The 12,299-nt window shown below is 43.0% G+C and overlaps 1 protein-coding gene across 1 annotated transcript in view; it reads left to right on the top strand.

Moving 5' to 3' along the window:
* The first annotated feature begins 252 nt into the window (after positions 1-252).
* The window catches only part of MYO3B (myosin IIIB), a 395,903-nt gene continuing 383,856 nt past the window's right edge, over positions 253-12,299 (top strand). The window contains exons 1-3 of the mRNA XM_064585824.1: positions 253-275; positions 3,425-3,608; positions 4,316-4,450. Of these exons, the coding sequence (XP_064441894.1) occupies positions 253-275; positions 3,425-3,608; positions 4,316-4,450 (342 nt within the window). The remainder of the gene's footprint in view (positions 276-3,424; positions 3,609-4,315; positions 4,451-12,299) is intronic.

Genomic DNA, 12,299 nt, shown 5'->3' on the forward strand with positions numbered 1-12,299 from the left:
AGCCATTTGTCTGAAACTATTAACTGATTGGAGTAAAACTAATTTGGTTCTCATTTAGTTCATGGCTAAAAGTGAGATAAAACAAAACAGGAAACTGTGAAGCCTTGCCTATTCTGAAGCAGAACTTGGTACGATGCTTTTATGATGGCAGATGCCGTCTCTGGGCTCTCATTACACTCACTTTATTCTGTCTCCATCTCCTAATCCTAATAGCAACTCTGTGAAGTGGATTGAATCACCAATAGCGGTTCCATGATGCAGATGAAGAAACCAAGGTACAGAGAGATGAGTAGCCAGTTCACATCTCAGGGTTGGTCAGGGAAGGGCCAGGATCATGCAGACAGTTTGACTTGAGCACTCCTGTCAGGACACTGAACCCAGATGTGAGTGTCCCTGCTGGGGGGAACAGGGACTGCACTGGCAAATGTAAAGTGATTCCATCTAGCTGATGGGCCAGATTCTTCTCTCCAGGAAGCACATCTCAGTACCCTCCCCAGCAACCCCCAAGCCTGTCTGGCCTTGACCAGTACCCCTGGCTGATCCAACTTTTTGCTGTTGTAGAAGCTAGGCTTGGAACAGTTCTCAAGGTGTTGAGAGGTTTGGGGGATCTCACAATAAAGAACACTGAAAACATAGAGAGAAAGTTATTTCCTTGCTCATTCTTTTTCTGGTCTTCTGATGACGTTAAGGAAAACTTAGTGCTTGTCTATAATTCCTCTCCATCATTTGATGATCTTACTTCCTCCCCCTTTTTAGAAGATTTTATTTATTTATTTGACAGAGAGAGACAGCGAGAGAGGGAACACAAGCAGGGGGAGTGGGAGAGGGAGAAGCAGGCTTCCAGCAGAGCAGGGAGCCCGATACGGGGCTTGATCCCAGGACCCTGGGATCATGACCTGAGCTGAAGGCAGACGCTCAATGACTGAGCCACCCAGGCGCCTCTATCTCCCTTTTTTCTTTTTCTTTTCCAGAAAGAGAGAGCACAGACAGGGTAGCAGTATCTGGCTGAACTTTTGAATAACTCTTTATTGTTTCTAGCATAATGTTCTTTTTGCAGCTAATTTTGATGTATGGCAGATAATAACTAGTTTTACATTTAGGATAGAAATAAAAGTGCCTTTAAAAGACATTTATTAATATGAAAAAGCAAGTAATTTAAACATATTTAATAACTAATAACATAGGTAATGTACAGATGGCAAAAATAGTGAAGCATGTGGTGAGAAAGATTGATTTTATAAAACAGTGGCCAGGAGGAAAGGCTGGAGTTTATTCAAATCTTGAAATGAGCAGATGAAAGGAGTTGTTTGGGGTCCAGCCAGTCTTTTGGGGTCAGTTCCTTAGCCCAGGGTGAACCTTGCCTGGGTTCTTGAGTGCTGATTGTAGGCTCATTTGGAGCCTTATGTGCTTGCCAGGTGAGTTCTGGAAAGACGAGTTTTTTTCCAGCATCAACCGCACAGTCAGTGGGATTTTATTTTGTTTTGGTAATGGTTTTCAGTATCTTTGAAATGCCCCCATCACAAAGGGTAGGGATAAAAACTGGATTCTTGTGCCAGGTCAGAAGGCTGCACCTTGGGAGGGTGCTATATAGAAAATAATTAGGATTAGAAGTGCAAATTGGAATGCTCAGGATGAGGCAGAAGTGCTCGCTGTGGGTGGCTACTAAGCCACTGTGTGGGGATTGGATGCCATGACTCTCGCTGTTGGAGCCAGATTGGCCCCTCCCCTGTGGTTAGAAAGAGACTGGGTTTGGGACCCTTCATCAGGGAGCAACTGAACTTAAAGGGGCTTTTTCATGGGATCAGTCTTGGATGAATTTATTTGCCTGTCAGGCTTGCTGCTGGTATTTAAAATACTTGAACTCCACAGGGCTGAGTTCTTATTAAATAGACAAAGTGAGTTTACGGCTGTTGGGTAACTACTCAGTGTGATTCCCACACTAGGCTATTGCTGCATGGATGGAGTCTGAGCTTGACTAATCCTTGCAAGACCCAAGACCTGGTCAGCAGTGGGTGCTGTACATTGATTGATGCCTGGTAGAGGCATCAAATCCTCCTTCCTAGTAGCCTAGACTTTGACATGGAGGATGGAGACTGGTGTCCAGCGACCATCAGGGAGGCCTGCTCATGGCTACCAGAACCTGAGCTTGAAGATGTTAGACCTTTAGCTTGCAGACTCTACCCCAGCAGCAACTCTTTGGCCCTTTTGCTCCTTCCTGTAGTGCTTATACAATCTTCTCTTTTATTTTTATTTTTATTTATTTATTTATTTTTAAGATTTTATTTATTTATTTGAGAGAGAGAGAATGAAAGACAGAGAGCATGAGAGGGAGGAGGGTCAGAGGGAGAAGCAGACTCCCCGCCAAGCAGGGAGTCCGATGCGGGACTCGATCCCGGGACTCCAGGATCATGACCTGAGCCGAAGGCAGTCGCTTAACCAACTGAGCCACCCAGGCGCCCCCAATCTTCTCTTTTAGAATCATGGTTTTTTTGTTTTTGTTTTTGTTTTGTTTTTATTATGCTATGTTAATCACCATACATCACATCATAAGTTTTTGATGTAGTGTTCCATGATTCATTGTTTGCATATAACACCCAGTGCTCCATGCAGAACGTGCCCTCTTTAATACCCATCACCAGGCTAACCCATCCGCCCACCCCCTCCCCTCTAGAACCCTCAGTTTGTTTCTCAGAGTCCATAGTCTCTCATGGTTTGTCTCCCCCTTGGATTCCCCCCCTCCTTCATTTTTCCCTTCCTACTATCTTCTCTCTCTCTCTCTTTTTTTAACATATAATGTATTATTTGTTTCAGAGGTACAGGTCTGTGATTCATCAGTTTTACACAATTCACAGCACTCACCGTAGCACACACCCTCCCCGATGTCTATCACCCAGGCACCCCATCCCTCCCACCCCCCACCACTCCAGTAACCCTCAGTTTGTTTCCTGAGATTAAGAATTCCTCATATCAGTGAGATCATATGATTAAAAGATATTTCAGAGTCATGTTGCCCACTCCTCCACCTTCTACCCCCATTACTTAAGAAGGCTTCAAATACCTTTTTTTTTTTTTAATCTACTTAAAAGGGGAAAAGAAAAAGAAAAAGTGCCATAACATTGCTAATTAAGAAATAAGAATATTCTTGTTCTGAGGGGAGCTTGGGTGGCTCAGTGGGTTGAGTTTCTGACTTCAGCTCAGGTCATGATTTCAGGGTCCTGGATCCAGCCCTATGTTGGGCTCCCTGCTCAGTGGGGAGTCTGCTTCTCTCTCTCCCTCTGCACCTCCTTCTGCTCATGCTCCCTCAAGCTCTCTCTCTCAAATAAATAAATAAAATCTTTTTTTTTAAAAGAATATTCTTGTTTTGAAAGCCCAATGCCCCCAGTCCTGTGATCTGTTGCACATAACAAACTTTTCTCCCCATCAGGAAACATCTGTATGGATTGTTTCATTACAACCCCACAATGCTTGGACTTGAATCACTTCCAGATCCCACTGATACCTGGGAAATTATAGAAACCATAGGTAAAGGCACCTATGGCAAGGTCTACAAGGTAACTAACAAGAGAGATGGGAGTCTGGCTGCAGTAAAAATTTTGGATCCAATCAGTGTAAGTAATGGTAGTAAATTGAAACTACTATATAATTCATTTACATTAAGCTTTCAGCTTCTTTCCTGGTTCTAGGGATGATTTTCATAAAACCTGGCATGAAATTTCAAAATGAGTCATGATTTGTCAGCTCATCTGAAAGAAGGGATTCCATTTGGAGTTAAAAAATTCCTTGAATTTCTGTTTCTTGTCCATTTTACTGTTGTTTTGGTTTTGACCCTCTGGGTTCTTCAAAAGTTATCTTGGAAAGAGTAATGTATTTCACTCCCTTATACAGAGTCTAGTGTCTTTGTAAGTTACAAAGTGTTCTAGACTTGTGGTATTCATTCATCTTCTTTTAGAGCACTGAGCGCTTAGGTTATAATGCTGGAAGCTGTCTTGCACAGTGAGGTTATAAAGTGTCCTAAGCTGGGTTGGGTCCCTTCAAGCTACTTCTCCTTAACTACTTTGAAAAATCAGATGTTTTAAAATAAAATAGATATTTGTAATAGTGTTATTAAAGAGGAAAGGATATAATAAAGACATTTTATTAATGTAATAACTAGAAGGTTTTGTTTGGGATGTGAATGTCCATTGTTAGGTATTTTCAAGATACAGTTATGATGATGTAAAAAATATAGAATAAATATGCTTTATTAATGATATCATACCTGTACCCTTCCTCAGATGTTAGACTTAATCCAGCATGCATTTTTTACACTGTGTAGGATATGGATGAAGAGATTGAAGCAGAATACAACATTTTGCAGTTTCTTCCGAATCATCCCAACGTTGTAAAGTTTTATGGGATGTTTTACAAAGCGGATCACTGTGTGGGAGGACAGCTGTGGCTGGTCCTGGAGGTAAGAGGCTCCCATTGGGTACCCATCCATTTAAACAGAGCACCAGGGACAAGCAGATGCACTGTTGCCTAAATAGTGTAAGATACACATACGAGGAGTTGGTCCCTTCTGTGTGTCACAAGTATCTTACCAGATGTGACTTTCTCCTCCACAGTTCTTATAGGTAGGTTGTGAGCTGAAAATGTTCATGTTTCTCTGCTTCAAAAGTTTAATAATCTTTTCTTCTCATACAGAGTGAATATAGGAATACAGTTTGGAAAAGGTTATTTTCTTCCTTAAACTGGGAACGTTTCATAGAAAACATGTTCCAGTTGATTGTAACTCATTTTCAAAAATTGCTAACGCAAGGTTTACTTGGCTTGGCAAGATTGGATTAGCCCATTCATGTTCATTCATCTTCATCTTAGATTGGGTTCCCTTCAAACAGACTCTGGGCATCACGTGTGGCAGGTTTATCGGAGAGTTCTTACAGGAGCTAGACCTGGGAGGAAGTGGGGAAGGCAGGATTGGGCAAGGGAGACATGGGACGGCAGTGTTCTTGCAACAGAGGCCACTGCCCATTCTCTGGGAGATGGAGAGCTGGGGTGCTCTTGCAGAGCTGTCCTGGATTGTATCTCGGCATCAGCCAGTCGCAGCTGGGTGCCACCTTGGGCAGGGGTGTGACCTAAGGGGAAGCAGTTCCCCGGAGCTGCGGGAGATTCCCAGTGAGAGGTACTGCCCGGAGCTGGGAGCTGGGAGCAGGGAGCAGCCAGGATTCCTGGCAGCATGTGCTCTGAAGCAGGAGCCTGAGAAGAGCGCCACTGTATCCACTGTAATCCTGCCTTTTTCTTCTTTATTAATGGTAATGAATGTGTGTATCTGGATGCAAGAGAGTCAATTCCCTGCAACTCCCATTCCCCATGAGGCTGAAAATGGCAAAGACATAGTGATGGCAATATATGAAATTAGTATATTAGGACAGGTGGATTGTCTCATGTTCACTAGGCCCACCCTGATTTGTTCTGGATTCCGCTCCTCCGGACGGAGATGCCTCTGTGCCTGACTCCACATATGCAGTCCAGGAGCACAGGTACCACATGTGAAAGCTTAAGAGAGAAGCACTAAACCAGAGGTCAGGCCTCAATACATCTTCTAGCTTCTTGTCCCAATCTTTTGCCTGGCTCCGAGACGGCCTGGGCACAGAACGATATATTATTGGCTGCCATGGCAACTGTGTATGGGGAATTCATTTGTTATATTCAAATGGGGTAATCTGCAGGGAAACCAGTTTGAACATTTCTGTCAAATCAGTTGCCTTCCTCAGACTATAAATATGTAAGGGGTTTTGGTTTTCAGAGATCATCTTTGTCTATTTGGTTGGCTGGTTGTCATAGAACATATTCTCATAGTACTTCTTTTATATTTTATTATTCCCTGCTCCCTTCCTGAGAATATATATTTTATCCTACCAATGAGCTCTAGAATAAATATTAATTTTTAAAATGCCGCTTTTCTTGGGACGTGGAAAGTCTTGTTTCTAGGGTCTCTGATTATATTCCTCTTCAGCTCTTTAAGATCTCCGTCTTTTAAACCCTGTTGCAATTTCATAATGGAAGTACAGTGACAAAGAAATCTTAGTTTCAGTTCATTTTTACCCCCTGACTGATAAAGGCTCTCTATTCAAACATGGAGAACTGGAATTTCCAGGAATTTTCCAAGGCCTGAAAACGGGCCTCCCCTCGATGTGACCAGGCAGGCAGGTGGCTGCTCATACCAGTGGCCACCTGGAGAATAAATGCTCTTCCTGACGAGGAGTGTTTGAACATCAGCCCCTCAGGCATGGGCAAGGCAGCCAAAAAGGGCTGGGCATGGCCTTGAAAGATGAGAAGAGCCCAGAACTATGAACTAATAAGCCTCATGCAAATGCTCCTCTCGGACTATCTCTTGCTTTTTCAGGGTGACCACAGGCAGATAATGAGGCTGCCCTGAGATACTAAATTACTCATATCTCAGTAATACAATGCTGACATTTACGCCTTTTGCAGGTTGTTTTGGCCCATGCCAGAGTTGGTAGTATGCTGAACCAGATGTCCTTAGTCTTTTTTTGTCCCAGAATGGGCAATCTTTGCCAGGCTGCTGGGTGGTCAGGTGTGTCCAGTGCCTACCATTTGCTTATAGGAAAAGGGAATCCCGGGCTCCTAGAACTGGCCGGAACCTTGGCTTTTCATCAGGTCAGTCTCCTGGTAGTCAGTTGAGGAACAGAGGTCCAGGGAAGAAGTGACTTGTCTGTGGTTACATAAGTTGTTACATGGCGGAACTGGGTGGAGAACCACACTTCAGAACTTTTCTCCCATCACGTGTTGCTGCTCCCTGTGGCACTGCCCATAGAGTCCTGGGGAACACAGACTCAGCCTCTCTGGCTGCGATCAAAGCAGTTCCTGGACACACACACACACACACACACACACACACTCAGCCTCTCTGGCTGCGATCAAAGCAGTTCCTGGACACACACACACACACACACACACACTCAGCCTCTCTGGCTGCGATCAAAGCAGTTCCTGGATACACACATACACACACACACACACACTCAGCCTCTCTGGCTGCGATCAAAACAGTTCCTGGACACACACACACACTCACACACACACACACACTCAGCCTCTCTGGCTGCAATCAAAGTAGTTCCTGGACACACACACACACACACACACACAGTAGGAAGACCGTGATGATCTACACGGCACCCTGACCATTTTGCTTTATCTGCAGTTTTTTAAGGCATGCTTTAGGGGACTTACACAATAAATTTATGGTCTGTTTAATATTGCTTGTCTCGTTATGTATATTGAGATTAAATTTATGTTACTTTTGCTCTTTCCTTGCTGAATGAGATGAAAGGACCAGTGAGAAGCTATTCTATAGAGCAATTCTAGAGGATAGAAAAATGTTGTTAATAACCCCCTTAAATCACCACAACTCTGAAAACAAAAGCAAATAAAAATGTCCTTTCTGAAATTCATTACTAATTGTTAGCAGAAAATAAACCAAAGCTCTGTTTTGTGACAGACACCTACTATATTAGAAAGGTGTGGAGAGAAAACACACATAATAATGTTTTGGAAAATTTGTGAGTTAAGTTCTAATCTAAATATTAAATTTTAAAAATTTGTAAGTCCTATTATCTCTCACCTAAATGAGATATAAGAATTTAGGCCTTTAAGAAAAATATAATACTCAGAAAAAATACCTAGTGTGTGCTAAGGCATAAACTATATTTTCTCTTTTTTCCTTTTAGCGTAAAATGTTCAGCAGATAGAAACTATTAATTTCAGCATGAATCACATGTTCATCTTAAATGGTTTGGAGTTTAGAGCACATAAATGAGTGTAAAGTAAAATATTTATAAAACTTGATAAAATAATTACTTTTTTAAAATCTGTTTTTTCTATCAGAGATCTGTGTATAAGTTCAGTAACTAAGCCAGGTTGAAGTGAGGGGAGACATCCTTTGTCCAGTTTTTGCTTTTATTTAAGGCCTCAGAAAGTCTGGTATGGGCCTGATTATCATTGCAAGTGTTATACTTTATTTTTTTATTTTTTATTTTTTTGCAAGTGTTTAAACTTTAAACAATTTTCACCCGCTGACACTGTGGCATGACTCAAGTTTCTCACGTTAACGAATTAGGGTCATAGCAGGGCTCTGATAGTTTGGAACATAGGACAAGTACACACACACACACTTAGCCAGAGATGGTTAGCAAGCCCTGCTTCCGATGGCAGCCTCTGGCATAGAAGGAGAGTCACTGGATTGCTAGGGGTCAGAAGGAAGGTGTAGAACCCTTGGGAGTGGAGAAGAAGGGAGGAACTTTGAAATGCAGCAGCGTTGCATCCTGTGTACATGCACTGTCTGTGCTCAACAAAAGCGAGAGAAGTGAGGAGTGGGAGTGACTCTGCCCACCTACCACCCTCCTCAATAAGCACGTGCCCTGGAGAGATGACAAGGGAGGTGGGACTTCCCTCAGCGGGGAATCGGCTTCCTACCTCCCCACTCTGATGGGAACGCTAGGGTTGTAAGTGGCGTAGTTTTCATTCTTCTAGTGCAAGCCATTGACTTCACCTGCTATCAGAAAATGAACACAATCTGCCCCAACAGTGTGGAGGAAAATATGTTGTTCTGGCCTTAGTGAGTGGTGGCTAGCATCCAACACAGTGCTTCCTAATGTTACAGGGCTGCAGGGTTCTTGTCTCACAGAGTCAAAGAATGAATCTTGTGGATACAAAAGGGTGAAGTGCAAGTTTATTTACTTATTTATTTTTAATTTGAGAGAGAGATTAAACGACCACGAGAGAGAGCACAACGGGGCAGGGGGAGCACAGAGGGAGAGGGAGAAGCAGGCTCCCCACTGAGCAGGGAGGCCAACGTGGGGCTAGATCCCAGGAGCCTGAGCTCATGACCTCAGCCAAAGGCAGACACTTAACTGACTGAGCCACAAAGTGAAAGTTTATTAAGTGAAGGTGAGAGCAGAAACAGAAAGAAAAAGCTCTCCAGAGTGAGAGGGGTCCCGAATGGGTTGCCACTGTAGGGTTTTAGTGGCAGTCTTTTGTTGAGAACCGACTGGGAAGCTTGTGGTCTTGAAATTCTTGTGCCATTTTGGTTTGAGCAAGGACTATTGATAACACCCTTATTGGCTTAGTTCTTCTTGAGATCCGGTCATTTTCTGTGATTACAACGTAGCTGCCAAAAAAAATACTCCCTCACATTCAGGGCCAGGTGGTCTGGTTTATTCCCTTATCTCTGGTTTTGTATCCCTCAGCCTTTCTCCACATTCGGGATTTCTGTGAGCCTGGTCATATATCCCCTTGTGTGAGCCGAGTCAGGGGGGTCAGGGGCCTCCTATCTCTCCCTGCCTATACCTTAACCCTTTCCTTACTCACTAAGGCATCTTATTGAGTAATTTTGATGATTCTTGACTTTTGCTTTATGTCCCCTATTGAATCTAACACCCTTGAAAGATAAAATCCCCTGAACAAAAAGGCACCGAAAAGAAATTCCTCTTAATTCTGCAATCTGACTGGGTCAAATCAACATGCCAGTACAGAATCTACTTGAAAGTTGGAGCTTTGACTAGAATAAAGGTTTGGTGATTATAGTGCATGGGCCATTCTTTAATAACACAGGGGAAAGTTGATGGCTTATTGAGCAAGGAACATTTTATTGCTTGAAATTATGGCCATCTTAACAAATGCACATACTGTGATTGAATCAATATTCAATGGTGTTTTAGAAAACAGATGTGGTACATAATGATTTTTTTATTTTTCTTGGTTTGGAGCAAAATGCTCTTTAAATTCTAGATGCATCTAGCTGCCACATTTCCTGAATGCGGAAGGTGTAGGGAAGAAAGCAGGGATGGAGACACACCTCTGTTTTTGAATCTGATGGCTGGCAGAGTGGGTGGGAATGAAAGGCTGCATGCGCCAACCTTCAGGGGTAGGGCTGGAGGCTTGGTTGCCTTCTTAAAACTCTAAGGGGATTATTTATTTGATGCGTTTAAATGTAATTCCTTGTCATGCTTTTAAAATGTTCATTTCATTTCACTGAACATTTACCATTGATAGGACAATTGTCAGTGTGTCCCTGCTTTCCTTTTTCATACCAAGTACCCAAAGTCCTTTTTCTGTAACCCACAGGCTGCCCTTTAAAACCAAACTGGGGGGCTTTTCAATTTCACAGGACAGCTTCCTCTAAAGGGGCCGTGGGCAGTTTGATTACATGTTTTCGTGAATCACAGGAAGTCACACAGCTCTTAAACTCTGACATTTAGTGAACAAAAGGCACCTACCAAGTAGGATCCTTTTGTTGTTTTTAAATCCACAGCTCTGTTTTGATTCTGCTACAGAAATGGCTGCTCTTAATCTCTTCATAGGTTCTAGAGCTATGAGGAAAGTTTATAAGTTGGCTACATGTATAAAATATCGCTGAATAGGCTTGTGTTGCCAAAGTGGCCACAGTTAAAGTAGGGCAGGAGAGCATAAAGTGACGTTTCAGGGTGGGGGGCGGAATTCCAGGGTTGAGTTAGCTTGGATCATCACCCAGCATTTAATTTAAATTTTCTCTCCGTAGAATTTTAATAGTGCACTTCCAGTTCAACAAAGCATGTGCCACCCGGAGACAGGAGCCAGGCTCAGGAGAGTTTCTGATGAAGGTGTTATAGTGCTTGCATTCCTATTACTGCTTTTGATGTGGTTTGAAGTGGTAGGGTTCAGAGCCAATGGCAAAGAAAGAATTTTTGAGATGTCTTTGGTGCAAAAAGGTGGTTTATTAAAGCACGGGGACAGGACCCGTGGGCAGAAAGACCTGCACTGGGGTTGTGAGGTATGACTGATTATATAAGCTTTTCTATCCTGTGGAGGGGAGGGTGATGTTAGGGGTCCAGGAAATTGAGTCTGTAGGTTTCTGGAGATGCTTTTTTCCTTGTAAATCATCAAGACAGTTGCAAACTGATGGAGACTCATGTCCTGCATGACTGTGATCTCTATCAGTTAACCATTTGTTTTTCCCTTTCCTTTGTTCAGGGCAGCCAGGGGTGCCTGAGGAATGTCACATATATATCACAGCGGGGGGTGGGGGGGGTTGGGGTGTTAGCTTGTGCTTTGTCCTCAGCCTGCCTTCTGCTCCCTCATCACTTTGGCTTTAGAGGATCAAAGGACTTTATTGATATTTCCCTTAGTCTCACAAGATCCATAGGTCTCTTTCTTCTTCACTATCTACATCCAGATGGTCAGAAATGATAGCAGATTCTATCTCATAAAAGCCTCCTATATCTGTCCCTGAATCTTCATCCTCATGACTCTTGACTGTTTGACCCTACCTTTCTTGATTGCTTCAACATCTCCTAGCAGGTGTCCATCTTCTGTTGTCTTCCTATTCTGTCCACTCTGCATCTGCTGCCCTGGTCTTTCTAGACTACAAATCTGAATAGAGACCTCTTGCCTAAAACCTGCTGATTGCTTACCATTCCTATCTAATGATATATTATGGTGTTATAATAGACACATATGTAGTAATAAAGCCTGACTCATTAGCAGGGCACACTTGTCATTTCCTGTTCCCCACCTTCATTCCCCATCTCCCTGCCCTAGGATTCTGGCACTCTTTGTTCCAACAGTAGCTGATTATTTGGAATTCATAGATGCCCTTCCCCTTCTTGTCCATCTGCCATAAACTCATGTGTCCATTGTAAATGTTGCATCCTCTAAGAAGATTTTACAGACTGTCTCTTCACCCCATCTCAGCAGAGGCCACCATTCCCTCTTTGGTGCCACCACACTCCCTTAGGCACACCCCTACTGCCTTATGCCATGCCCTAATTTCTAATGTATCTGTTACTGTTGGTAAGCTTTTTGAGGTCAGGGACTGTGTTGTATTCATGAATGAGTAATGGGTCATAAACTGGACAGTCACAAACTATTGAGAACAAAGAGGTAGCTTTCTTTTCAATAACTGAACTCAACTTTGTTCTTGAGCTCCCAGCCTGCCTAGAGGAGACAACTGATTTAATTCATTCTGTTAAACTTAGTCCAACTGAGTGATTTCTTTGGAAAGGGGCAAATTCTACTATTTATATTCTGTTTTCACAGTCCAGGTCAAAACTCAATCATGGCGGTAAAGACCCAGTATTTTTAGAACCTCATCTTTCCTCTTCCTCTTCCCTTTGTCCTGGGTGGCATCTGGATCTAGGTACAACAGATGTTCATGTAAAGCTATAGGAGTAAGGACAGGAGCCTTGAATTTTGTGGTGACCCCTAAGTCCCTATACTTTATGGCTTTGGTATCTCCCCATGTCCTTGGTCCTTGATAC

Source organism: Mirounga angustirostris, unplaced genomic scaffold (assembly GCF_029215605.1).
Source record: "Mirounga angustirostris isolate CCGP_5_RB_7025 unplaced genomic scaffold, mMirAng1.0.hap1 SCAF_3, whole genome shotgun sequence".
In the NCBI taxonomy this organism is placed as follows: Eukaryota; Metazoa; Chordata; class Mammalia; order Carnivora; family Phocidae; genus Mirounga; species Mirounga angustirostris.